General features: G+C 32.5%; 5 protein-coding genes across 6 annotated transcripts; 4 read left to right on the forward strand and 1 right to left on the reverse strand.

Annotated features, from left to right (window-relative positions):
- The first annotated feature begins 6 nt into the window (after nucleotides 1–6).
- Nucleotides 7–26085, forward strand: LOC141537489 (free fatty acid receptor 4-like). The gene is made up of 6 exons (XM_074258499.1): nucleotides 7–481; nucleotides 21925–22408; nucleotides 23149–23376; nucleotides 23939–24121; nucleotides 24204–24398; nucleotides 24871–26085. Exons 2-6 carry the CDS (start codon nucleotides 22289–22291, stop codon nucleotides 25501–25503), a joined length of 1359 nt encoding a protein of 452 aa, XP_074114600.1. The 5' UTR covers nucleotides 7–481; nucleotides 21925–22288; the 3' UTR covers nucleotides 25504–26085.
- Nucleotides 5420–11084, forward strand: LOC141537604 (uncharacterized). Its single transcript, XM_074258691.1, has 4 exons — nucleotides 5420–10194; nucleotides 10278–10408; nucleotides 10488–10658; nucleotides 10734–11084. The coding sequence occupies exons 1-4, from the start codon at nucleotides 5746–5748 to the stop codon at nucleotides 10903–10905; spliced, it is 4923 nt and encodes a 1640-aa protein (XP_074114792.1). The 5' UTR covers nucleotides 5420–5745; the 3' UTR covers nucleotides 10906–11084.
- Nucleotides 14178–15060, forward strand: LOC141537657 (apolipoprotein D-like). Its single transcript, XM_074258779.1, has 4 exons — nucleotides 14178–14348; nucleotides 14410–14540; nucleotides 14623–14793; nucleotides 14889–15060. Exons 1-4 carry the CDS (start codon nucleotides 14178–14180, stop codon nucleotides 15058–15060), a joined length of 645 nt encoding a protein of 214 aa, XP_074114880.1.
- LOC141537620 (apolipoprotein D-like) lies at nucleotides 15368–17034 on the forward strand. Of its 2 annotated transcripts, XM_074258719.1 has the most exons (4): nucleotides 15368–16017; nucleotides 16093–16223; nucleotides 16317–16487; nucleotides 16798–17034. In XM_074258719.1, exons 1-4 carry the CDS (start codon nucleotides 15847–15849, stop codon nucleotides 16961–16963), a joined length of 639 nt encoding a protein of 212 aa, XP_074114820.1. In that variant the 5' UTR covers nucleotides 15368–15846; the 3' UTR covers nucleotides 16964–17034. The 2 variants fall into 2 exon arrangements, with proteins under 2 accessions (XP_074114820.1, XP_074114819.1); XM_074258718.1 differs by having other exon boundaries at nucleotides 15368–16223.
- On the reverse strand, nucleotides 26082–27978 carry LOC141537488 (uncharacterized). Its single transcript, XM_074258498.1, has one exon. The coding sequence runs from the start codon at nucleotides 27870–27872 to the stop codon at nucleotides 26178–26180; it is 1695 nt and encodes a 564-aa protein (XP_074114599.1). The 5' UTR covers nucleotides 27873–27978; the 3' UTR covers nucleotides 26082–26177.
- Between the last annotated feature and the right edge of the window lie 20 nt (nucleotides 27979–27998).

The raw sequence follows: 27998 nt of genomic DNA on the forward strand, positions 1-27998 counted from the left end.
AAGAATTTTAGAATCGGATATTTTTTATTTTATTAACGGTATATTGAAGCTTTTTACCCTAAATTTTTATTAAAAAATATTTATTTATTACAAAGTTATTAACAATTTTGTAGAGCATTAGAAAAAATTTTCCCCAAAAGTAGCAAATAAATTGCAGACTGAATACTCAATGAATTAACCCTCGATAGGATGAATGCAGCGCACAATAACGAGGGGTTGATTGTGTATCTGTGACTACTTGATATTCTGTACATGTATATCCATTCTTGAGTACGTAGTTGTATACAAAGGTATAACGGTTAACTTTAACATTCTATTCGTAGAGCTTTAGAGCCAGTTCGCGTTAAACTCTTGCGCGAGACGCTTCTGAAGCTTTTGTGTCTATTTATATATTAATTATCAATAACCAATTAAAAAATTTTTTTCATTTGTGAATTTTATTGAGATCATCTACTTGCTGAATTTTCCGGTGAAATTTTAGGTAAGTCACAATTTATATTAATTTTTAAATTAAATAAAAATCATTCGTAATTTATAATTAACCGGAGGTAATTATAATTATATTACTTTGTGGTTTATTCTCCGGTTGCGGTTTGTCACAAGTTATGACTAATTAATTCATTTTTTTATTTTTTTCAAGCTTGGTTTAATTATTTTTTATTTAATTAAATTGATTATAGATTTATGAGTTTAAAGAGTAATAAATTATGTTTTATTTATAAGAAGATTTATGAAGAAATTTTGTTGATTTTGGATAAAATTATTCAAAAATAAAATAACTTAATTTTAATAGCAAAATTAAATAAATTTATATTTTGTGTGGGAGCGAAATTAAAAAAAAAAGTGTATTTAATTTTATTTTGAAGAAATTAAAAAGAAGAAAAGAAGAATAAAGAATTATTAATTAATTTATGCGTAAGTACAAAAATATAATTAATAAATAAATTAATTAATTAATTCAAAAGTGGATAGACTGAAAAATACAAAAATTATTTTTTGCTCAAGAGTTTTGTATACATTTAAATGTATATAGAAAAAAAAAAAAAAAAAAAAAAAAAACGCTTTTTAAAGATAATAATTGAGTAGTTAAACTGAAGAGAATAATAATTTCTTACTACATATTTTTTTGCTTAATGAGGTAAGTTAGAACAACCTGGGGCAAAATGAAACACATTAAATCTCGTAAATGATCAATTTAACCCTTAAAAGGCACACGGGAATTTTAATATCTGACCCTTATAAGTCAAGAACTTTTACACTAAATATATCGTAGAATTAAGGGTTTCATTGCTCCAAGAAAGGCTAGTTCAATTTATTTTTTTATTTTTAGAATCAGAAATTGTCAATAAAGCGATGAGAAAAAAAAAAAAAATTTCTACTTAAATAAAATATTTTTTTAAGAGAATTAAAATCACAATTGAAAAAAAAAAAAAAATAATAATAATAATGCAAGTGGAGATCCTTTCTAAAATTTTTCAAACCTCCCACACATTTTCATCTGACTGACAATTAAAATCGAGTCTATAAAAAGAATTTCCACTTAATCAATTAAAAAGTAAAAACTTTAGTTTTAAAAATCAGAAAAAGCGTGTAAAAGTAAGTAAGTTTAAGTAGGGAAGTATTTTTTGTGGTACTTTCATCACAGGGCACTCACCTATGGTGATTTCCGGTAATCGTAAAGCCAACGACTTCTCGTTTTGTTTTATAGTTTTTGTTTTATTGTTTTATTTTATTAAAGTCAGTTCTGAGAGCAATAGATTCTTAGACTGTCGACTGGTCGTTACTCTCAAGGGTTCCTTCAACCCTCACGGGTCTACGAGTCATTTCTTTGTTCAAAGATCAGACACTCCTCGGTTTTTCATCATGTTATACCCTTTATAATTTATCCAGAATTTCACCTAACCGTCAACTTGATACCGTCACTTCCTCCACTTTTCATGCTGCTTCTTCTCCTCTTTCCCATCTTCTGCTTCGCTTAGCATCCCTCATTCTCCAATTTCCATTCTACATTCTTTATCATCTCTTATCAATCTATCGTCCTTTATTATATATTACTATCATTATTATTATTATCATTCAACATACATTCAACATCCAGATTAGGAATTCGCGTGTGCTCAAGGTCTCTCTACCTAACCATTCACTTTAATACTACCCCAACAATATAACGATCGAAAACTCTTCGCTAAATCGTATTTTCATTTTTATCATATTTTATTTATCCACTATAAACTCCATTATTAAATTTCTTATTCATGGCATTAAATTTATTTTTATTTATTAAAATTAAGGTAGTACCTTTTGATTTTTTTTTTTCAAATTTTCGCAGATTAATCTTCATATAATTCTGCATCAATTGGCGCAATTTGAAAATTTTTGACCATCTAGTTTCACAGATATTTAATTTCAAAGTTTGAGTTTTGAACGCTCTTATTCATTACGGTATATACGGGATATCCAAAAGTTTACCTACAAACATTTTTATATCTCAGAAACTTTTCTTAGGATCTTTTTAAAAAACTAAAGTAACGTTAACTTAACAACTAAAAAATTTTTTAAAAATAATTTCATTGATAATTATCACACAGCTTCACAGATATTTATTAATAAGTAATGAAAAATTTAATGAAGACTTTAGCCGAGGAAGGGTGACGTTAATAAAGCTATGGCAACAACGCAATTTTTGTGAGCCAAGAAAAAAGTATGAGACGCTTATGCGCTGAAAAATTTGAAAAGATTAATGTACGTTAGATTTAATATTATAGTTATTTTAACAATGATTATTTTATGAAAATAAGTATTTTTTTATATTTATTAAAAATTCAAAAAAGTTAACAATTTTAATATATTAATATATATTAATTTTTGATAAGTTATAAAAATAATAGTCAGATAAAATAATAAAAAATAGTTAAATTTTAAATCAGTTAATACATCAACGCAAATAATTTAATTAATGATTTTTTTGTAAAAACAAAACAATACTGTCTTGAATTATTTTTTTTCAGACTGCCCTGACCGGGAATCGAACCCGGATCTATTTGGTTACATATTAAGCGCTCTTTCAGTTAAGCTATCAGCGACAACTTCCACATTAACCTTTTAGTCTACTAATAATTTAAAAATATTTATCGATAGTTACTTAAACTATAAATATATTTTTATACTTGTGACGTAATAATTTACTTTTCTTTAAACGGCCATTATAAATAATTAAAAAAAATATTTTAAATATTATTTATAAAATACAATTTTTTAATTACTGTTTGAACTAGTTAACTTATCTACACTATATTCTATATATTTCGCAAAGCTCGGGTATCATTAAAAGCTCTCTCTACTTTCTCTCTCTTTTTCTTTTTCTATTACTATAGCCTTTGTACAAGTTGTCTAGCGATCGCTGTTATATTACTGACAAGTTTATCTCTCCCAGTGACACTGTATTGCCTATACAATAATCGAAAAAGATACAATTCAATTACGTAATATTTTTTATCGCCATATATTTTATTTCCAATAAAATAGAGAGATTAAATTTTCATATCACAAATTTACAGACATATAAAAATAATTATAATTATAATTATAGTAAGAATAGTGAAATAGTTATTTTTAAAATAAGCTATGAGCGAGTAGATGGTGGATAAGTAGAGTATATTGACTTGACGTCTCATCACTTACACTCATCCTCATGAGTTAAGTCCTCAATGTCCTACACCAACCCTCTAGTTAAACGGGAATATTTGTTTTCAATAATATATACATATATCTATAGATATAAACACGAAGACAGGAATAGATAACAACATCGGACGTGAGGACTAATTCAATTAGCTGATACATTACTTTATTAATAATTATTCTAATTGTCTAAGATAATTTATTTGCTTAATTGATTAATTATTTTCTAGTCTAAATTGCAATTTATATAATTATCTATCAAATTAATTTACTGAATTTTTTTTTTTAGAAATCTAGCTCTTGTATCCGGTCCCGTGTTGCAATTTTAACAAAATTTCATCGTAATATAATTTATTTCATGGAGTTACGCCGAAAAATAGCGTGGGCTCAAAAATTTATGGATACAACGCGGCTTGTAAGCAAGATTGCGTCCACAGTTCTTAACCGATCTTTATGAAATTTTGTGGAGTTATTTTATGAATCAATACCAAGATCTAGTTTTAAGATGAGCTAAAACCGCCGGTTGGTTTACGAGTTGTGGGTGTTTGAAAATTTTTTTCATTTTCAAAAAATTTTTTATTTCGTCAGTTTTATGGAAATTATTTTACAGGTGTTATAGATAGATTTAATCTGTTAAATTTATGTCAAAGTTTACATAATTATCTTTAATTTAAGCTATTATTCCTCGACTTTTGATAATTTTTTTAATTTTTAATTAAAACAATTAAGAATGATTTAAAAAAAATTTTAATAAATAAAATTGATAAATTTGATCAATTTTAGCTTCTATGGTTTAGAATTAAAGCGCGCAATTTAAATTTTGAAAAATACTTGGATCTCTTTAAGCTAATTTTCCCTTCCCTTTATTATTATTAATTTATAATTAAATAAAATTATATGTATAATAAAATACAATTTTAAAAATATTTTTTTTGCTGAGATTAAAAAATAATATTGCAAAGTATTTTTAAATCTCCAAAATTTCACAATAGTTTCAATTCAAATATTATCATTTAAAAAAGTTTCCTCCTGAGATTAAAAAATGTTTATTTAAAAAAATTTGACAAATCAGTGACTTAAACCTTGACCATAACTTTTCAGATAAACTAATTCTTAAGCATATAAAATTGTTCAGCCAAGTGAAGGGTATATAAAGGCGATGGGTATATATAAACGGGTCGGAAAATTGAGTGATTACAAGCGACTTCTATCGAGTGTTAAAAAGTAAAACCAAAAAAAAATGTTGGTTCTTGGGATTCTTCTGTGATTCACTGCTGGAGCTTTTGCTCAGTCCTCAGCAAGTTCTTCATCACCCGCATCATCGTCAGCATCTTCGTCTGCCTCTTCTGGACCAGCTTACGTCTATCCTCCGATAACCGCAGCTGGTCCTTGTCCCAATTATTTTTTTGGTCCCAAAAAAAAAATTTTTTTTGAATTGAAAACTTTAACTGAAAAAACAACAAAAATTCACATAATTAGGGATATTTGGATAACTTGGTATAACTTTGGATAAAATGGATGAACAAAGGATTAAGTCGGTAATTTTTCAACCTCCAAGTGATCCCCTAAAATCTCGATAAAATTCAAAGCGCTGCGATTTTTTTTTTCATAGTGCCCTGAAGCTTCTAATTCTTTATTCTTGCAAAAATCACGATTATGAGGAATTTTTCGATTTTTCAACTCAATTAAATGATTAATATTATTTATCGATAAATTATGCACAAATGTTAATGTCAACCTTAATGAAAAAAAGTATTGATGTTGATGGAATTATTTTTAGATATCTGATTAAATAACAGTCGAAAGTTGAGCAATACCAAATTAAACAACTGAAAGAAAATATAAATATTATCTCAACAATAGCTGCACCTGAAATCTGGAATTATTTATTTGAAGCATACGTTGTTTTCAATTAGTAATGCATCGAAGTACTGATATGCTTATCATTAATCAATTAAATAAACAAAACTGTTTTGGTAAGAAAAAATAACTATTCATATAAAAGTTAATTGAGTGGACAGGAACTGATCACAATCCGCGAGTGTTTGAAAGTTTGTGTTCAAAATGTTGGTTCTTCCGATACTCCTTTGCCTAACGGCCAGTACTTTAGTTCAATCTTCAGCGGTAGCTGGAGCTGATTCTTATTCAGCAACAAAAGCAACATCGAGAGAAGACACGCTTGTAGATCCAAGATATAAAGATGATGGTCTTTCAGCCGTAGCTCAAGCTGGTAGTTTTTCACGTTCAAATTCATTGAGAGATGAAAGGTCTGTAGAAAATGTTGTAAGACGTGATACTTCTTCAGGAGGAACAGCAGGTAGCGATGCTAACTCAGGATCGTCAGCAGGCAGTGACGCTAACTCAGGATCATTAGCAGGCAGTGATGCTAAATCAGGATCTTCAGCAGGAAGCAATGCTAGCTCAGCATCAAAGGCAGGCAGTCACGCTAACTCAGGATCGGCTGCAGGAAGCAATGCTCACTCAGCATCCTCAACAGGAAGCAATGCTAACTCAGGATCGTCAGCAGGCAGTGGCGCTAATTCAGGATCCTCTGCGGGAAGTAATGCTAACTCAGGATCCTCAGCAGGAAGCAATACGAACTCAGGATCATCTGCGGGAAGCGATGCTAACTCAGGATCTTCAGCAGGAAGTGAAGCTAATTCAGGATCATCAGCAGGAAGCGATGCTAACTCAGGATCCTCTGCGGGAAGTAATGCTAATTCAGCATCTTCAGCAGGAAGTGAAGCAAACTCAGGATCCTCTGCGCGAAGCGGTGCTAACTCAGGATCTTCAGCAGGAAGTGAAGCTAATTCAGGATCATCAGCTGGTAGTGAAGCTAACTCAGGATCATCAGCAGGAAGCGATGCTAACTCAGGATCGTCAGCAGGCAGTGACGCTAACTCAGGGTCCTCAGCAGGCAGTAATGCTAATTCGGGATCTTCAGCAGGCAGTAATGCTAACTCAGGATCTTCAGCTGGTAGTGAAGCCAACTCAGGATCCTCAGCAGAAAGTGATGCTAATTCTGGATCATCAGCAGGAAGTGAAGCTAACTCAGGATCGTCCGCAGGAAGCGATGCCAACTCAGGATCTTCAGCCGGAAGTGAAGCTAATTCAGGATCTTCAGCTGGTAGTGAAGCTAACTCAGGATCATCAGCAGGAAGCGATGCTAACTCAGGATCGTCAGCAGGCAGTGACGCTAACTCAGGGTCCTCAGCAGGCAGTAAAGCTAATTCGGGATCTTCAGCAGGCAGTAATGCTAACTCAGGATCTTCAGCTGGTAGTGAAGCCAACTCAGGATCCTCAGCAGAAAGTGATGCTAATTCAGGATCTTCAGCAGGCAGTGAAGCTAATTCTGGATCATCAGCAGGAAGTGAAGCTAACTCAGGATCGTCCGCAGGCAGTGACGCTAACTCAGGGTCCTCAGCAGGCAGTAATGCTAATTCGGGATCTTCAGCAGGCAGTAATGCTAACTCAGGATCTTCAGCTGGTAGTGAAGCCAACTCAGGATCCTCAGCAGAAAGTGATGCTAATTCTGGATCATCAGCAGGAAGTGAAGCTAACTCAGGATCGTCCGCAGGAAGCGATGCCAACTCAGGATCTTCAGCCGGAAGTGAAGCTAATTCAGGATCTTCAGCTGGTAGTGAAGCTAACTCAGGATCATCAGCAGGAAGCGATGCTAACTCAGGATCGTCAGCAGGCAGTGACGCTAACTCAGGGTCCTCAGCAGGCAGTAAAGCTAATTCGGGATCTTCAGCAGGCAGTAATGCTAACTCAGGATCGTCCGCAGGAAGCGATGCCAACTCAGGATCTTCAGCCGGAAGTGAAGCTAATTCAGGATCTTCAGCTGGTAGTGAAGCTAACTCAGGATCATCAGCAGGAAGCGATGCTAACTCAGGATCGTCAGCAGGCAGTGACGCTAACTCAGGGTCCTCAGCAGGCAGTAATGCTAATTCGGGATCTTCAGCAGGCAGTAATGCTAACTCAGGATCTTCAGCTGGTAGTGAAGCCAACTCAGGATCCTCAGCAGAAAGTGATGCTAATTCAGGATCTTCAGCAGGCAGTGAAGCTAATTCTGGATCATCAGCAGGAAGTGAAGCTAACTCAGGATCGTCCGCAGGAAGCGATGCCAACTCAGGATCTTCAGCCGGAAGTGAAGCTAATTCAGGATCTTCAGCTGGTAGTGAAGCTAACTCAGGATCATCAGCAGGAAGCGATGCTAACTCAGGATCGTCAGCAGGCAGTGACGCTAACTCAGGGTCCTCAGCAGGCAGTAAAGCTAATTCGGGATCTTCAGCAGGCAGTGATGCTAACTCAGGATCTTCAGCTGGTAGTGAAGCCAACTCAGGATCCTCAGCAGAAAGTGATGCTAATTCAGGATCTTCAGCAGGCAGTGAAGCTAATTCTGGATCATCAGCAGGAAGTGAAGCTAACTCAGGATCGTCCGCAGGCAGTGACGCTAACTCAGGGTCCTCAGCAGGCAGTAATGCTAATTCGGGATCTTCAGCAGGCAGTAATGCTAACTCAGGATCTTCAGCTGGTAGTGAAGCCAACTCAGGATCCTCAGCAGAAAGTGATGCTAATTCTGGATCATCAGCAGGAAGTGAAGCTAACTCAGGATCGTCCGCAGGAAGCGATGCCAACTCAGGATCTTCAGCCGGAAGTGAAGCTAATTCAGGATCTTCAGCTGGTAGTGAAGCTAACTCAGGATCATCAGCAGGAAGCGATGCTAACTCAGGATCGTCAGCAGGCAGTGACGCTAACTCAGGGTCCTCAGCAGGCAGTAAAGCTAATTCGGGATCTTCAGCAGGCAGTAATGCTAACTCAGGATCTTCAGCTGGTAGTGAAGCCAACTCAGGATCCTCAGCAGAAAGTGATGCTAATTCAGGATCTTCAGCAGGCAGTGAAGCTAATTCTGGATCATCAGCAGGAAGTGAAGCTAACTCAGGATCGTCCGCAGGCAGTGACGCTAACTCAGGGTCCTCAGCAGGCAGTAATGCTAATTCGGGATCTTCAGCAGGCAGTAATGCTAACTCAGGATCTTCAGCTGGTAGTGAAGCCAACTCAGGATCCTCAGCAGAAAGTGATGCTAATTCTGGATCATCAGCAGGAAGTGAAGCTAACTCAGGATCGTCCGCAGGAAGCGATGCCAACTCAGGATCTTCAGCCGGAAGTGAAGCTAATTCAGGATCTTCAGCTGGTAGTGAAGCTAACTCAGGATCATCAGCAGGAAGCGATGCTAACTCAGGATCGTCAGCAGGCAGTGACGCTAACTCAGGGTCCTCAGCAGGCAGTAAAGCTAATTCGGGATCTTCAGCAGGCAGTAATGCTAACTCAGGATCGTCCGCAGGAAGCGATGCCAACTCAGGATCTTCAGCCGGAAGTGAAGCTAATTCAGGATCTTCAGCTGGTAGTGAAGCTAACTCAGGATCATCAGCAGGAAGCGATGCTAACTCAGGATCGTCAGCAGGCAGTGACGCTAACTCAGGGTCCTCAGCAGGCAGTAATGCTAATTCGGGATCTTCAGCAGGCAGTAATGCTAACTCAGGATCTTCAGCTGGTAGTGAAGCCAACTCAGGATCCTCAGCAGAAAGTGATGCTAATTCAGGATCTTCAGCAGGCAGTGAAGCTAATTCTGGATCATCAGCAGGAAGTGAAGCTAACTCAGGATCGTCCGCAAGGAGTGACGCTAACTCAGGGTCCTTAGCAGGCAGTAATGCTAACTCGGGATCTTCAGCAGGCAGTAATGTTAACTCAGGATCTTCAGCAGGCAGTGAAGCTAATTCAGGATCTTCAGCTGGTAGTGAAGCCAACTCAGGATCCTCAGCAGAAAGTGATGCTAATTCAGGATCTTCAGCCGGAAGTGAAGCTAATTCAGGATCTTCAGCTGGTAGTGAAACCAACTCAGGATCCTCAGCAGAAAGTGATGCTAATTCGGGATCTTCAGCAGGCAGTAATGCTAATTCAGGATCTTCAGCAGGTAGTGAAGCTAACTCAGGATCATCAGCAGGAAGCGATGCTAACTCAGGATCGTCAGCAGGCAGTGACGCTAACTCAGGGTCCTCAGCAGGCAGTAATGCTAATTCGGGATCTTCAGCAGGCAGTAATGCTAACTCAGGATCTTCAGCTGGTAGTGAAGCCAACTCAGGATCCTCAGCAGAAAGTGATGCTAATTCAGGATCTTCAGCCGGAAGTGAAGCTAATTCAGGATCTTCAGCTGGTAGTGAAGCTAACTCAGGATCCTCAGCAGGAAGTTGTGCTAACTCAGGATCATCAGCAGGAAGTAGTGCCAAGTCAGGATCTTCAGCCGGAAGTGAAGCTAACTCAGGATCCTCAGCAGGAAGTTGTGCTAACTCAGGATCATCAGCAGGAAGTAGTGCCAACTCAGGATCTTCAGCAGGAAGCTGTGCTTCCTCAGAATCATCAGCTTCATCTTCAGCTTCTTCATCTTCTGAATCCCAATGGACTGATGGACTTTGTCCAGCCGTTTCTGGAGTGTCCGTTGACATGACTAAAGTAAGTATTCTTCCAAAAATACTTTTCTTGGAGTGTATTAATAATTTCTTACCAGCAATTTTTCGAAATCTTCATCTCTTTAGAAAGCTGGATACTGGTATGAAGTTCAACGCAGCGCTAACGATTTCTCCGGCTTAGACAGATGTACGAAAGCAATGTGGCGCAAACCTGTTAACGGAGTCTCGAATATTATAAACAAAAGTTTCTCAAATGTGTAATTATAAATTTAACGTTATAAATATCTTCATTAATATCATCTTTATAACTAATTTTGGACATCTTTAACCATCTAGAGCTGGCGTTACTGAAACAACTGTCTTACGAATGAAGAAAAGCGGATCTAAAAATTGTTACACGTACCATGTTCCAATTTTGGGAACAGTCCACAGGAACCACGTCTACCTGGACATTGATTACGACAGTCATGCGCTTTTTTGGACTTGCGAAAATCGCGGAAACAAACAGTAAGACCAATTAAAGTCAAGCAATTTTTTTCAATGAAGAGATGATTAATGCTTATTCTTCAATCAATTTTTCAGCCGTGAAACAGTTACTTTGCTGTCACGACACCCGAAATTGCCCGAAAACATCAACGAGATCGAACGAAAAGCATTTTCTAAATTCAATCTTTCGGTCCCACCAATGGTTAGCTTCGACTTGTCAGGTTGTAGTGATACATATGATTCTTATGACTTTTGCGGAGATATTTAAATTCTTGGAATTTTATCCAATCAATACATCTGCATAATTTACCCATACATAATATAGGGGATGCAATACACAACATCCAAATCAAGCTATCATAACTTATCAATTTCAGATGTATTTTATGTTTGTTGTACCCAAACTAATAAAAATTTGATGATGTTAGTCGTTTTTTTTTTTTTTTTTTTTTTTTTCATGTGAACTTATATACTAGGGTGGGTCAAAAAAATCGAATAATTTATTTTTGATTTTATACTCTGAAAAATAGGTTCGTAGACACCTAAAAAGAATTCTCTCCAAGTATAAGCTCTTAATTATAACGGGAAGGTCCTCCGCTTTGCGGGTTTCTATTTTTTTCGAATAATCAGATAAAAAAATTTATATCTCGCTTTCAACTGCTTGGAAAAATATTCCGTGGCATAGATTTTGTGAGAAATTGAATGCTTTACAAAAAGGTCTCTTATGACTTTTTCAAAAACTCAACCGATTAAAAGATATTCATAGTTGAAGTTTGGCTATTTTAAGGAAAATATTCGTTTTTATTATGAATTTTATAAGTCGATGAAAAAAATTATTTCGGATTGCGGAACTCATGATTTTGTAGGAAATTTACTGCTCTACAAAAATGGTCTCTTATGATTTTTGATTAAGTGAAGCCGTTACGAGATATTCATCGTCAAACATTAACGAATATCAATATTTCCAGTTTTTGATCAATAATTCGATAAATTTTAATTTAAACTATGAGTTTCAGGAAAATTTACATAAATTTGAGTTTCGATCGATAAAGAAATGTTATAATAAGTTAGATAAAGAATTATTGGAATTATCATTGATTTTCCTTGGAGAAATGCCTCAAGAAAAGATTTCTTTCAAACGTCCTGGTGCTGTTCATCATGCTAGATGGATGGCTAAGGCCATTTATAGTTTGAAAATGTATCTATTCAGAGATGAATTCAAACTCTCTCAGAAAGAATTGCATGGTCTTCGTCATTTCTGTATTTTTATAGTCACATTGTATTTAAAAGCTTGGTTTTCATCAACTTCTGCAACAACTGCTGCTTATCATGACTTGCAGTTTATGAAAAATTTATTGGAGTACAAACATATCAATCCTTTGATTTCTTCAGCTACGTGTGAAAAAATGATTTCGCACTTATGGTATTTGAGCGATGAACTTGCCATTTTATCACTGTTTGACGATGGCGTTCCATTAGAAGTAAAAAAAGTATTGTTGAAGCTGTTAATACTCGTGAAGGTACAGATTCTAAAGCTAAAAGATTTGTAATTGCTAAAAAAGATTTGAATTCATTGGCGCAGAGAACTCTGAGTGACTTTGTGTCTAAAAAGTCATTAAATCTTTTCAAAATCTTCGATCTACCGTATGACTTTCTTGATGTCGATGTTGAATTATGGCCTACTAATGAGAGTTATCTCGAAAATAAAGAATACTTTCAACAACTAAAAGTTGTCAATGATTCAGCAGAGCGAGCTGTTGCATTAGTCAGTGAATATAATCAATGCTTGACAAAAATGAAGAACAATTCCAGTACTTATTGCAAGTTGTCAAAGAACATCAAAAACATTCCCAAATTGTAATAAAAGAAATTATTTATAGTAATAGCGTACTGTTATGTTAAAAATATAGACAATTATATTGCAATTGATAATTCAATAAAAAATTTATCTATAAAAAAGTTAAATACTGGTTGTTTCTCACTTGATTCAATACTTTTCATATTAAATTTGACAAAGAAATATGTCATTCACTTCAAATTAAACTAATCATTGGCTATATGTCGAAAAAAATGCTCTAATTTCTTGTTTTAATGCAATCAAACAAGCTCAAGACTGAAAACAATATTAAAAAAATTGTTTATAACATTTCTTTATCGATCGAAACTCAAATTTATGTAAATTTTCCTGAAACTCATAGTTTAAATTAAAATTTATCGAATTATTGATCAAAAACTGGAAATATTGATATTCGTTAATGTTTGACGATGAATATCTCGTAACGGCTTCACTTAATCAAAAAATCATAAGAGACCACCATTTTTGTAGAGCAATAAATTTCCTACAAAATCATGAGTTCCGCAATCCGAAATAATTTTTTTCATCGACTTATAAAATTCATAATAAAAACGAATATTTTCCTTAAAATAGCCAAACTTCAACTATGAATATCTTTTAATCGGTTGAGTTTTTGAAAAAGTCATAAGAGACCTTTTTTGTAAAGCATTCAATTTCTCACAAAATCTATGCCAGGGAATATTTTTCCAAGCAGTTGGAAGCGAGATATAAATTTTTTTATCTGATTATTCGAAAAAAATAGAAACCCGCAAAGCGGAGGACCTTCCCGTTATAATTAAGAGCTTATACTTGGAGAGAATTCTTTTTAGGTGTCTACGAACCTATTTTTCAGAGTATAAAGTCAAAAATAAATTATTCGATTTTTTTGACCCACCCTATTATATACCCTTCATTACATCTAAAAAGCTCAAGGATAATGTCCTTTATCCGGAAAAAACTTCACCATCTGCCGATTTACAACCATTAGTGTTTACAATCTCCGACGGGGAGCGCATGGTCGCTGAAGCGTCTCGCAAGAGAATTTTTAAAACTTAAAAGTCAAGATATCATCAACGGAAACACTAGGGATCTATATTGCCGATGACTAGCATGGTACGTCACGATTTAGTATAGTATTAGCCGTCTTTTATTTATAGAAATAAATTATTGCATATGGCGGCTTAGAAAACAGAAATTTTCTGCAATTTTCAGCAGAAAAAAAATAAATTGTAACTGAACAAAACAATATCAAGCTGCGATATTTTATATATCGCTTCTTATAAGATAAATGAAGATATTAAAAAATAAATTGAGTTAAAAAATTTATTTTTATTAAAGTTATCGTGTTTGTCTCTCCAGAAAACTTGTATTTTATGTAAAAATACCAATAAATCGAGTTAAAAAAATTTTTTTTAGGGTTCAATAATTACTTTATTTTCTGAATACGTAATTTTAACAGTGTGAATACTTGATACATAAAATGAGGAAAAAATATGAATCGTAAATGATTATATTTAAACAATGATATCTTGGACATACATATTTACATTGACCTAAAAATTGAGCAATATTTGCTTTTTGCAATATAACTTAAAAAAAAATTAAGGTATATAAACTTCGATATGCACATCGACTTTTTGTTAAAGAACTAAAGTTGATCAACTGCCAAGTTATAATTCCAAGTGTTCAAAAGTTTTTAACTTAAAATGTTCGGCAATTTGATTTTCTTCTGCTTGTTAGCTAGTGCTTTTGCCCAGTCGTCAGCATCAACTAGAAGCGCCGCCTTTTCATCAGCATCAGCTTCTTCGTCTGCGAATTCTGGATGGACCAATGGTATCTGTCCTGAAGTTGTTGGAGTGCCTCTTGATATGAACAAAGTAAGTATTGTTCAATTTTTTAAGATATCTTCGTAATATCATCAAATCGTAATTTTTTCAGAAAGCTGGATATTGGTATGAAGTTCAACGCAGCACTAACGATTTCTTCGGCTTAGATAGATGTGTCAAAGCAGTTTGGCGAAAACCAGTCAACGGTGTTTCGAAGGTCATAAACAAAAGTTTCTCAAATGTGTAATTAAATTAAATATTTATAACTATCTTCATTATCATTTATGATCTTCATAACTAATTTTGGACATCTTTAACCATCTAGCGCTGACACAATTGAGTCAACTGTCTTACGAGTGGAAGAAAGAGGATCAAAAATTTATTGGACGTACCATGTTCCAATTTTGGGAACGATCAGCCCGAACCATGTGTACTTGGACATCGATTATGATAATCATGTAATAGTCTGGACCTGCGAAAATCGCGGAAACAAACAGTAAGACCATCAATTCCAGTCCAGGAATATTTAGCTTTAGAAATTCTTTATGGAGAATTTATTAATACTTATTCTTATTTAATTAACTTTCGCAGTCGTGAATCAGCTCTTGTGTTATCAAGATATCCGAACTTACCCAATAACATCTACAACGCCGAACGCAATGCATTCGCTAAATTCAATCTTACAATGCCACAAATGGTCAGCCACGATTTGTCAAATTGCCGCGAAATTTATGATTCTTATAATTTTGGGAAAGATATGTAAATATTAACAACGCTAGATGGCTCTTGAAAAATTTCATCAAATTACTGATTATTATTTTGGAAACAAGAATTTCATCGAAGCAAAAAATACTAGGAGATGTAATTTTTGAATGTAGTTTACGTTTTTTGTATACTTACCAGAGATAGTAAATAAAGATTCAATGTTGCATTATATCCAAAGTATTGTGTTGTAGAATTTAATTTATATCTTCAATATTTGATTGCAACCACAAAACATAGTAACTTTATCTATGTTTAATTAAAAATGGGCTTAATTAATCGCTTAAAGCTTAATTAATGGGCTTAAAGCCCGGGCCGGGAATCAAACCCGGATCTTTTTGGTTACGCACGAAGGGCGCTTCCAGTTAAGCTACCCTAAAAGGCAGTAACTGAAACTTTCTGCTAATTCCATACTTAAGCACTCAAAATTACAGTTATTATGTTTTTGTGCTCTTCGAGAAATATTTTTACAGGTAAGTAAGTTTAAAAAAAAGAGTTAATGGACGATGAAATTATAAATTTTAACTGAAGATATTTTACAAAGCGTGGTTACATAACGAGTGCAATTAACATCCGTAAGAATTGTATTTTATAAATATTAATAAGAAATGTGTAGCATTAATTGTTTATTAAGAATATTAATAAGTAAATACCGCTATCTTAACTTTGAAGTTATCATAAAAAGTACGTAATATTTATCAAGGGGCATCACGGCACATATATACGACTTTACTGGTTCAAATCTTCTTAGAATAAAAAAATCGTCCAAGAGTTTATCACCAGAAGAATGTTCGCCAATCTTATTTTCTTCTGCTTAATTGCCGGGGCTTTTACATCATCTCATTCTGGATCTTCTTCCGCAGCATCATCTTCATCTTCTGCATCGAGTGCTACAACTCCTTCATTCTCTGAAGGACCTTGTCCAAACGTGGTTGTAGCCCCCGTGAATTTAAAAAAAGTAAGATTTAATAATTTAAATAAAGGTAAGCCAAATTTCTTGATTTATATAATGATGAAAATGAAATTGTCGCAGAAAGGTGGATATTGGTTTGAAGCTCAACGTAGCGCAAACAATTACGATGGTTCAGATTTGTGCGCTAAAGTACTGTGGCGCAAACCAGTCAAGGGTGTTTCAGTAGTTATCAACAAAAGTTATTCAACTGTGTAATTATAATTATAATAGATATGATTTTTGTTAAATTTAATTGGTATTATTTTTTTTTTTTAAGAGATTATAAAAAAAATTTAATGATTTAGGTCTAACGGGGTTACAACGTCAGTTTTGAGGGTAATTCAAGACCGAAAAGGAACTAGATTTACCTACGGTACTCCAGTGTTAGGAAATGTTAATAAAGAACACTTGGTTCTTGATATCGACTACAAACACTACTCGATACTTTGGACCTGTGAAAATCAAGGAAATGGACAGTAAGTTTTAATAAGACTGATATTTATTGCACGACTCATAATGCGAAGCATCAGAGAGTGCTTTACGATCGAATAAATTTTGACCGATGTCATCGATTTGAAAGGGTTTGTTTAAACTTAGATTTTAAACAACAATTTGGGTCAATTCGAGCTCAAAAATCCAATTTTTGATGAAACACTATTTTTTGAAATTTAAAACTACAATAACTTTTGAATGGATGAACCAATCTCCACGAGGTTGGAGAAAAACGCGTTTAAAATTTTGACCCTACGTTTTTGGCGTTACAATTTTTTTTTACAAATTTTTCAGCATGGAAACAGCTTGGGTTATGTTACGGCGCCCTGCACTACCTAAAAACATAGATCATCTCAAACAAAAGGCATTCGCTAAATATAATCTTACAGTACCGGAAATGGTCACCCAGAATTTTTCAAATTGTTCCGAACACTATTCTTCGTATGATTTTTGCAGTTAATCTAAACATCTAAACTATGTAAAAATTTGAATAAATAAAAGTTGTATTATTTATAAATTTATATGTTTAATTTTAAAACTCCCAGATCCTTGACGTGAATTTTTTAAATCATATACGATTGAAGAAATTCATTCGTAGCATCAGAATGAGCTTAAATCCTTAAAAATGTCAATATTTCTCAAGATACAAGGTCATTTCTTAATTATATATCTAGAGATAGAGCATTTTTGAATTTCCTTATTAAACAAAATGATTAAAAATGATTTCACAATGTTAAATGCTCCTTAAGAGATATGATTTGAAATGATTTACATGATTTTTTGACAGGATTAAAAATAATTAGAAAAATAATCATTTTTGATCATATCAAATCATTTTGTTTAATCAGGGTTCAGCCTAAATATTTATCATAATAAACTGACTATCTATATTCTCTTGAGAATATAAATTATAATACAAATTAACTTATATAAATATTAGTTATTAAAATGTTTTTTTTTTTTTTTTTCACTTTTTTAAATTTTAATTATCGATTGTCGGTTTTTAAGCATATTTCATCATTAAATAAATATAAAATTGTTTCAACAGGTGAATATAGATAAATATATTTTATATTATGGATAAATCACTTTATATTTGTAAATTTTTCGGGTTTGATTAAACTACCGATAAATTATCAATTTTCCAAAATAATTTTCAAATTTTTTTTATTAAGTTTAACATTAATAGCAAAATTAAAGACAAAATATCAATCACATTATAATTTGATAAATTATTTAAGCAACTGGTGGATTTAGTGATAGCTTAACTAAGACAGCTCTTAGAACGGAACCAAAAGATCTGGGTTCGATTCCCGGTTAGCGTTCGGATTGTTTTTCGTCCTAAATTTTTTTTTTTTATCAAATAATCTTATCTTAAAATTTTTTTGTATTAAATTAAAGTCATTAAATCAAACATTAAGCAATCATTAAAATAATATTTTGATTTCGATAAGAAAATAAGACTTTTGATATAAAAATGAAATCAATATGTTACATGTGACCAAATTGGGAATATCGAAGTTTAAAACTCAGAAAATGCGGGCTTTTTTTATGAGTTTTTTTTTTTAGCAGGATTTGTTTTAATTGAAACATCAGGAGAATCTTCAAGCAAAGCTTCTTCAGCTTCATCAGCGACACCTTCATCTTATGCTTCTTCATTAACTAAAGCTCCAGTTCTTTACGATGGTCCTTGTCCTCAAATAACCGCAGTTACGCTTAACTACAGCAAGGTAAGTATTAAAATATTTTTTCTCAACCCTGGGCCCATAACCTGTTAAATTTCTACAATTGTAGACCGCGGGAGTGTGGTACGAAGTTCAACGCAGCGCCAATAATTTTGACGGCGAAGGATGTCAAATATTGACCTGGGGCAAGCCAAACAAAGGATATTCACAAATTACAACGACAAAAATTTCAGCAAATTCGTAAATAAAATTTTATATTTTACCTCCTGTATTTTTTCCAGCCTAGTAATTTTATTAAAATTGTTATTTATGATTAAGAAAATCAAATTCTACGACCACTGCTATGGTAAATCCAAATAGTAAAGCCCAATTTTTTAACTACGTCTTTCCGATGGTCGGTAACATTGGCAAAGAGTACTTTCCTCTTAGTATCAACTACCGCCGCTACGCGATTGTTTGGGGCTGTGAGAACCGCAGTGACAAACAGTAAGCTGATTAAATTTTATTTAGAATACTTAGTATTTTTTTTGGCGGGAAAATTAATAAATTTTTGGATTTTACACAGCATTGAAACTGCCTGGATATTTTCAAGGAGATCGAAAAAACCGCGCAGGATTGAAGCGCTGCAGCGAGACGCTTACGCAAAGTATAACCTCACCGTTCCTGAGATGTACGACCATAATCTTTCACTTTGTATCGCTTAATATTTTTACTATTGTAACAAAAGCTTAATAAAAAATGATTTATTAAAAAGCAATATTAAGTTTTTTTTTTCTTTAATATCCACAATGTATTTTTAGGAAGACAACAGCTTTTTTAATTTTGTTGCCTTTCATTTTTAATTCTCTTAAAAAAAAATATTATTTGCAAAATTAAAGCTTAGGTCAAGAATTTTTTTTTCTTGATTCAAGATCAAGCTTTTAAAATGTCGAAAAAATTAATTATTACTAATATATCAATGAATACGTAAGTCGTCCGCTTAGCTTGCGATGGCTAAGCGGCTTATGTGGTAGTAGTCGGTCCGGTCCGAGCAGGGTTCGAGTCCTACAGTAGGTAATTATTTCCGTTATTTTTAATTTATAAAAAAATTAATATTCTTCAGCCGAGAACATTAATGTTCTTTAATTAAATATTTCAATAATATTAATTTAACAAAAATTTATTAGTTGACGAAAAAAAATTATGAAGTTAATATTTGAAGACTGTATAAATGTCTGGAATTACCGATTATTTTTTTTTTTTTTTTTTTTTTTTTTTTTCAAATTTATTTGTAAAAAATTTGGCTTTGAGTTATAATAAAATTTTAAGTGTTTAAAATGGATGCTTATCAAATCATTTTCATAAATTTTAAAATATATAAAAAAAAAAAATTTTTTTTTCAAAAGTTTAGAATGTTAATTTTTATTTGACGAAATAAAAATATTTTTATTGTAAAAAAAATAAATACGTAGAAATTTCAAAAAATATCAAAATTTATTGGACAATGATATTTTTAACTGAACAAACTTACGTGTTAGTTCACTGTACACTTGCTTAAACAATTCTTATTATTTAATATGTCAGAACATTGATGTGTCAATCTATTTAGCGATTGCATGCCCCAGGTGATAATTATAATAAAAATTATATTCGAGAAGAAATTTTTGAATAATAAACTTCATTTAGATATAAAAAGAAATCCTGTAGATTTAATTGCATGCCTGGAAAATTTTTCTCGGGTCTATAGAAGAGTAATAATTATTTAAAATTAAAAACTTAATATTTTAAGTGCAAGTATTGCGATGATAATATTAAAAAATCGTTAAAGCGGCTCATTGTTTTAAGATTCAAATTTAAGATTTGATAAATCGCCGTATTTCGATTCACTTGTATCAATACCGGTATTTATTTAGCAATATATATGTCAGTGAGATGATGTTTTAATTCCCGAGGTAATTACACACTTCAGGCGAGAATTCTTGGGGATTTTATCGTTGATAATTTTAAAGAATACACGGGAAGAAAATTGAAGGAATTTTTACTATTTTTATTTGATAAAATAGTAACGGTGTACAAGACTGTTTAATTTATTAATTAATAAAAAAAAAAAAATGGTACAGAATATAAGAAAATTAATTATCGAAATCGAAAGAAGAATAAATCCGGCAACACCCAGCAAGATCAATCTTTACCATTTCTGGGATTGTGAGATTATATCTCTTAAATGCGTCTTTAATTAACGCATTGACGTTATAAGGCTGTGTGGGTTCTCGTGAAAAGACCCAGGCCTGATCAATGCTGCAAAGTATATTAAATGATAACTTATTTCTTCTTTAAAATAATTATTGATATTCATCAACTTACTGTCCGTTTTCGCGATTCTCGCACGCCCAGACAATCGTGTAATCAACGTAATTGAAAGCAACGCCATAGTATTGCTTAAAAAGCTGGCCTATGATTGGAAGCCGATAGGAAAAACCCGTTCCTTTATCATTTTGTGCAACATCGGCAGCCGTTGTTAAAGTGAAAGACCCCCTAAATAATTATCATCAATATTATATGCATCCCCTTTGCTAGAATAATATCGATGACTAATAACACTCACGAGGTAGAAGAACTCTTGATTATTATTCGTGAAACATTGTTAACTGGTTTACCCCACAGCATTTTTTGACATTCATCCGCTTTGTCGTAGCTATTGGCGCTGCGTTGGATTTCGTATCATATTCCACAGTGCTGCCAAATCGAAAAGGTTTCATCAAACCGGACTAGAGTCAATAATTAATACCTCGATGTTAAGGTTATTTATGAAAAGTCATTTACTCTGTCGAAGTCAACTGGATCAACGGCTATTACAGGACAATGACCGTTAGTCACAAGAGGTGGCTTTGTGTAAGTTGAAGCTGATGCTCTCGAGGAAGCTCTACTGCAGGATGAACCTGATGATTGATCAATGTCAATAGAAGTGAAAGCGCCAGAAGTTAGGCAGCAAAAAATCAGAAGACTCAACATTTTCAGGATGAAACCGTCAACGCTTGTGAATAATTATTGCTCCCTAGTATTTATAACTAGCTTCAAGCTTGTAAAGCTTATGACAGGTTCCAGGTGCAAAATATTTTAATGATATCTTGCTGTCTATTTGTTTAAACAACTCTATTTGCTGGGATGTTTAAATTAGTGAGATTATGTCTCAATTCGAATGATAATTAGACACGTCAAGTGTTAACTCGTGTATAAATAATATATCAATTGAAAAGGTGTGTTCTGACGCAACTATAAAAAAAGAAGCATACATTTAGACATACTGCCTTAATAATTTTTTTTTTTTTTTAACTATATAAATTAATATCTAAGCTATGTTTAGTTAAATAGTCGTCTTGATTAATTTTAAAACAGAAAACAGAAAAAATAATTCGGACCGCCCCGGTCGAGAATCGAACCCGGTTCCATTTGGTTGCGCACCAAGCGCTCTTTCAGCTACGCTATCTGAGACATCGTCTGTAACAATCTTTCAGTCAACTAATAATTTTTTGTTTAATATATTCTTTCTATTTTCTTCCCGTGTAGTCAATTTAACTATTTATCAATGATTACTCATTAAACTAATGCATAGTTACTCTAAAAAAAAAAATAAAAAAACAGTTTAGAAATATTTTTATACTTGTGACGTTATAATTCAGCAAAATAAAAAGTTTTAATGAAAAAAAAAAACCGAAAATTTACCGACATAACTAATTAAAGTTTATTTTTGTTTCAGATGATAATATTTGCAACAACGAGCATCGAGGGGTGTTGAACAACAAGTAAATACCTTTTTATCGTCCCGTTCTCGAAAAGTCAAGGGTAAAAGCTTCGACGTCCTATGACATTTTCTCAAATGTTATCCATAAACTATCGCTTGAAAAAAAAGTCCCCGGAGCTTAAGCTGAAATAAGAAGAGTTTAAGTTTAAGAAGTTAAATTAAGGGCGTAAAAACTTACGGCTGTTTTATTGTTCATTTCAATTATATATTTTACTACTTAAGCCGGTTAAAATGGTCCATCAAAAGCCGTTAGTTATCTGACAGTTAAAGTAATTTAAAGTCTTTAAAAAAAACGAGAAAAATATTTATTTGAATTGAAATGATGGATAATGATGTAAACTCTTCTTATTTATTCGGGATTGATGAAACATGGGGAAAAAGAGAATTTTTCACGTATTACAGCGAATTTAGCGATCGAAAAGGAGCGAGTGCTGTCGAGGTATGTTAATTTAATAAATTTATATTGAAATTTATAATATTTTATCTGAAAATCGGGAAGTAGATCAAAGTAATAAAGCTAAAACAAGTTAGTAGGTTTACAAAAAATGAACAAAAGTGGTTTGATGTATCAACGGAGATTTATAAGTTACTATATATAATATTAGTATATATATATCCTCTTGATTTTACTTTATACGATGTTAAAATATATAGACATAAACAGGAACTGTAAACTCGATTAAACATTTCCACAAATAGCGAACGAGAAGTTATTTCCTACGTACGATCGATTAATTGGCTCTGTATTGAGAATTCGAGTGAAGACAAGTTAACGTAGATATTAATTTAATTTTTAGTTATTTTTATCCAGTTATTATGACCTGGGAAAGCTTTATTAGTTTATAATTAGCTTCATTGTTGTGGTGATATATACGAGATAAGTCGAATTTTTTATAGCTTACAGAAGATGCTCAGACTTGAGGAAATCTTCTGGAAAATTTTTAAATTTAATTTAATATTTAATTAAATAATTAGGTTTGAAAGTTGTCATTTTTGCATGTAGGTAAATGGAGATTTTACCAGCCGTTTAAAATTATCAGTAGACTAAAAGGTTGTTACGGACGATGTCTGAGATAGCTTAACTGAAAGAGCCCTTAGTGCTTAACTAAATGAAACCGGGTTCGATTCCCGGTCCGGGCTGTCCGAATTTATAACTAAAAAAATAATTTTTTTTTTCAGGTAATTATACTGGCGATAACATTTGTCATAGCAGTGGTAGCAAATTTTGGAATAGCGGTATGTGTATTGTCGTACAAGGAAATGCGTACACCGACAAACCTCTGTCTGGTTAATTTGGCTGCAGCTGATTTACTGTTTGCATTAGGAGTACCAGCCGTCGCTTACACACGTCTCACACAATCTTGGCGTCTTGGTGATACCGTTTGTCGTCTACTCCCTTATTCACAAGTACGTTTATGATTAATAATAATATTTAACAAAAAAATAATAAATAAAAAAAATTAAACGATTTTTCCGGGAAAAACGTTTGACCTAATTTTATTTTTGCTTTTTTTTTTATTGAGTATCAATATATTCACTAAAATGCTTTTCTAATATTTTTCTATTCAAATGGTCACGAAAGTGTATCATCTTTTTTTTTTTTTTTTTTTTTTTTCGTACAATAAACAAACCTTTTTGTCGTAAACATATTTTGGTTTAAGATCTACAGAGTATGCTCGTACTAATTGAATCGATAAATAAACACTATTATATGTACTTTGGTAAACATTGTCTAAACAACGTCCTACTATTTTAATTAAAATATCGATTCCATTGACGGACGTCTTTTTTTTTTTTTTTTTTTTTTTTTTTTCCGTTTACTTCCACCCACCTAGTATAACGGATATAGTTTGTACTTACTTAGTGTGAACTTTAACTGAAAACTAGACTAAAGAAAATTTTTATAAAATAAGCATATCTGATCAGATCCGATCAAAAAAATTAAAAAAAATTTTTGTTTTCGTTTTAGTTCGTATGTGGGTTCGTGTTATTGTGGACATTGACACTGATATCGATGGACCGACACAGATGTTTAGCAGTAGCGCCTTACAGAAGTGCTTTGACAACAGGGCGAGTACTGGCAGCGAGTTTTATGACATGGTTTATTGGTTCATTGATATTTTTACCAATTGTATTCTGGTTTCAACAAAAGGTAATTGATTTGTACTTTGATTAAAAAATTTCAGAGTCAATTAATTGATTTAATTTGAAATTATTATTTTTTTTTTTAATAGGTGATTAAGGAGTTCACTATTTGCACGCTAATTTTCCCGATAAATCAAATTGTAAATGTATCACTTTGCTTCACCATTCCGATTATAATTATCGCGTGTTTATTACCGATGTGCTTGCTGGTTTACCATTACCAAAGAATATTCCAAAAGATTATTGACATGCGGAGTAGGTGGGCCGTTTCATGTGTCACTCAGGTGAGGACTATTGATTTATTATGTTGTTTTTATAATCAATTAAAAATCAATTTTTAAACTAAGAAACATTTTTTTTTACAAAATTCAAGTTTCAATTTTTGAAAATTTTTAGTTCTAAAGAAGTTTTAAAAATAATCATGAAAAATCTACAATTTATAATAAATTTTTGAAAATTTTGAAGATTTAAAAAATTTTTTTAATTTCCAAAAAAAGTATCTAATTTCAAAAAATTAATTTTTTGACTTTAATATAGTAATTTTGTTAAAAAATTTTTTTAATTTGTAATTTTTCAAAAAAAAAAAAAAAATTTCCAATTTTTCAAAATAAAAAAAATTCCTAATTTTTTACAATGAAAAAAAATCTGCAATTTCTTCAAAATTACCAAAGTTTCTAAAAAATTTCAAAATTTCCAAAAATTTACAAACAAAAAAATTTTTTTTTCTATTTTTAACTGACAAAAATATTTTTCCAGGGTCAAGATCCAATGAGACGTGATTCAGAGCTGTCAGTAGTCGGAACCTTGGTTCCCTGGGCAGGAAGAAAATCATCAGCGGCTTCAGTATCAAGCCGACAAGGCCGGGCCGGGAGTTTATCGCAGCACGAAGAAATACGACTGCACAAACACTTAAGAGTAGTGCGAATTCTCCTGGTGAACGTGTTTGCCGTCTTAATAATGTGGTTGCCGATAACAATAATAATGCTGCTAATATATTTGGACAGCCGTCGACCACCAAGTGATACCACCGATTACTTTCTCCGGTCACGTCATTTTATCTGGACACTAATAATAGCCCAGTTAAATACTGTAATAAATCCACTATTATACGGAGTATTGTCCGAGAACTTTCGGGCGTGCTTCGCTAAAATGTGCCGGCGTAATAATGGGACAGGAAGTGAACGACCGAGTGCCGGTGGGATTGTAGTACCAGGTGGTAATAATTCCTGTGCTAACAACTTTAATTCACGTAAAAATTCTAAATCCCTTGAAATAATTCAAAACCGTTTGCGTACACGCAGTAATAACAGTTTTAAGAATATTAAAATACAATCCAAAAAAAGTTCCAGTAGTATTGGGAGTATCATTGAAGCTACGGAAAAAATTTAATATTTTTTCCAAGTACAGTAGATGCATGGAAAGTTTAATTTAAAGTGTAAATTCTAAAATCAGTAGTACCATCCTTAAATTTAAATTTAAATCAATGTAAATTATTAAACTAACTTTAACGACTTTTAAATGTAAGATAAGTAATTGTAAAATTTTTTACACTCTAATGAGTTATGATAATTAGTGTATTTTATAATAATTATAAATAAAATAGTAATTTAAAAAATTTAAGGGAAAGATGAAAAGACTGTTTAACTGTATCACATATTATTATCTACACGTTTTGATGTAAGTCTTAAAATAGCGATGTATTGTTAGTGTTAATTTACTGACGCAATTCAGCCTTACATTGATTTGACGTTTTGTTTACGGGAAATGCAATAAAATTAATGCTAAAAAGTAAAATTTACTGCTACTCAATTCCGAGTTGTACAGGTTTACACGGCAAGGCTATTTTTACTCAAAAACGTCCTTTCGCCAAATGTGGCGCATCAACTTTTGACATTTAAGTTTAAAAAATCTCTTTGTAATTTACTCGGAAATAAAAACAAGAACATAAATAAATAAACAAATTACAATTTAGTTCAAAGGTGTCTTTATTTATCCTTAACTCAAATTATTTATAACATGACAATATTTTATATTAGCTTATTTAATTATGTAATTAAAATTTTTCAAAAGTCTGGAATTTCTCTTCTCAAACTCTTCTTAACATAACAAATCTTCTTAAAACGATCATCATCATCATCATCATCATCATCATCATATTTAGCACCGGCAGTTCTGACGACCCCAAGCTTAGTATTCAAAAAATTTTTCTTCTTTTCCATCAAACCCCTCAGAGTTTCCTTCTCTTTAGCAGTTGCCTTCTTCTCGCAATCCTTAACAACAAACCAGGGCTTATCTTCTTCAACCAAAGTGACAAGATCCAAACTAACTTCCGCAGTGCTGTCAAAGAAGTAAACCGGCAGCGGAAGTTCAGCGGCAATTCGTCCTTCTTCCACAATTTGCATGGTAAAAAATTCCTGGCCTTTACAACTGACCCCCACGCGGATCCAACAATCTCTCGGTAAAGTCCCGTCAAAAGTCGCTTTCAAAAAAATAAAACTACTCGTCCGCTCAACCCATATCTTCTTTATCCCCAATAGCTTGCTTTTGTGGGCATAAATATTTATCCTCTTCAATTTATCCTGCTCAATAAGCAACTTTTCATTCCTTACCTTCAATTCCTTCGACAAATCACAAATATTATCCACAATAACCAAAGTTCCGCTGCACATACTGCTTCTCAGTTCAAAAAACTCCTCGCCATCTTGGTCCGCCATCTTGTTAAATCCTAGCGGGATTCCCGCCAATTCCCCGGCGGCCTTTAGCCCCCAAACTTTATCTTCTACAATCTTAAGATCCTTCAGCGCTTCCTTCAAGTAACTTTGGTAAGTAACGCCACCTGTGCTGACTTTTAAAGTTACAAAATAAATTTTATCGCTTCCAATTACTAGGTTAATATAGTCTTCATTTTCTTCAACAAATCCGACGCAATTATTGATGTCGCAATTGAAAAATATTTTTTTAAAAGACAAATCCGTTATTAATATCAACAGTTTTTTGTTTAATGTTTTTAATAATAAATAAATTATTTTATTATTTTTATTTTTTATTACCACAAAGTCCGTTAAGTTATAAGTTGATGTGTAAATTAATTCCGTTTTATTATCGATAAATCTGTAGAGTAAATAATTATTTAATATTAAACAAATATCTTTGTCCGTTATTAAATTTTTCAAATTTTTTCCCGCCTCAGTTACATTTATTTTTATCGAATTAATATCGAATTTCGAATTCGATATATCGAAATTTTGGGTTAAATTCGAGAAATTTCCTGAAAGTTGAGAAAGTTCAAATTTCGATTTCGATTGATCGATATTAACATCACTAGTAAATTCACAATCGATACTCGATTTTTCATTAAAAAAAAACAATTCATTTGAATATTTTTCCTGTTTATTTTGCAACCACAAATAATTGTTTTTAATGCACAAATTTTTGTAAAATTCCTCGGCAATTTCAATCCCAGTAGAACTAACTATTCTAAATATTTCAATATTATTATTAATTACAAATTTATAAATACCTCGAGGCTCACAAATAAAAAACACTCTTTCTTTGTAGCTTTTTAATTTTTTAATTCCACTTGGCGCTTTTATTAATTTTAAATTTCCCGCCGGTGAACTTTCTGATGACGTCAGAGTGGTTAAGGGAAAATACACGAACTGATTATTTTTCCAAACAAAAACTGTTTTTACATTGTAAAAATTGAGAATTTCAAAATTATCCGGCTCGAAATTCGGACATGATGTTTTTATAAACATAATTGTAAGTTATTTTTTATTTTTATCACATTATTTATTGTTTAAATTTTTTATTAATCACTTTTTAGCTTTTTTCACTGACGACAGTATTTTTTTGCCGGTTAGCTATTTTAGGTTAGGATTTAA

The sequence above is a fragment of the Cotesia typhae genome, unplaced genomic scaffold (genome assembly GCF_013202065.1).
Source record: "Cotesia typhae breed Kobodo isofemale line unplaced genomic scaffold, CoteBio_Ctyphae scaffold_91, whole genome shotgun sequence".
In the NCBI taxonomy this organism is placed as follows: Eukaryota; Metazoa; Arthropoda; class Insecta; order Hymenoptera; family Braconidae; genus Cotesia; species Cotesia typhae.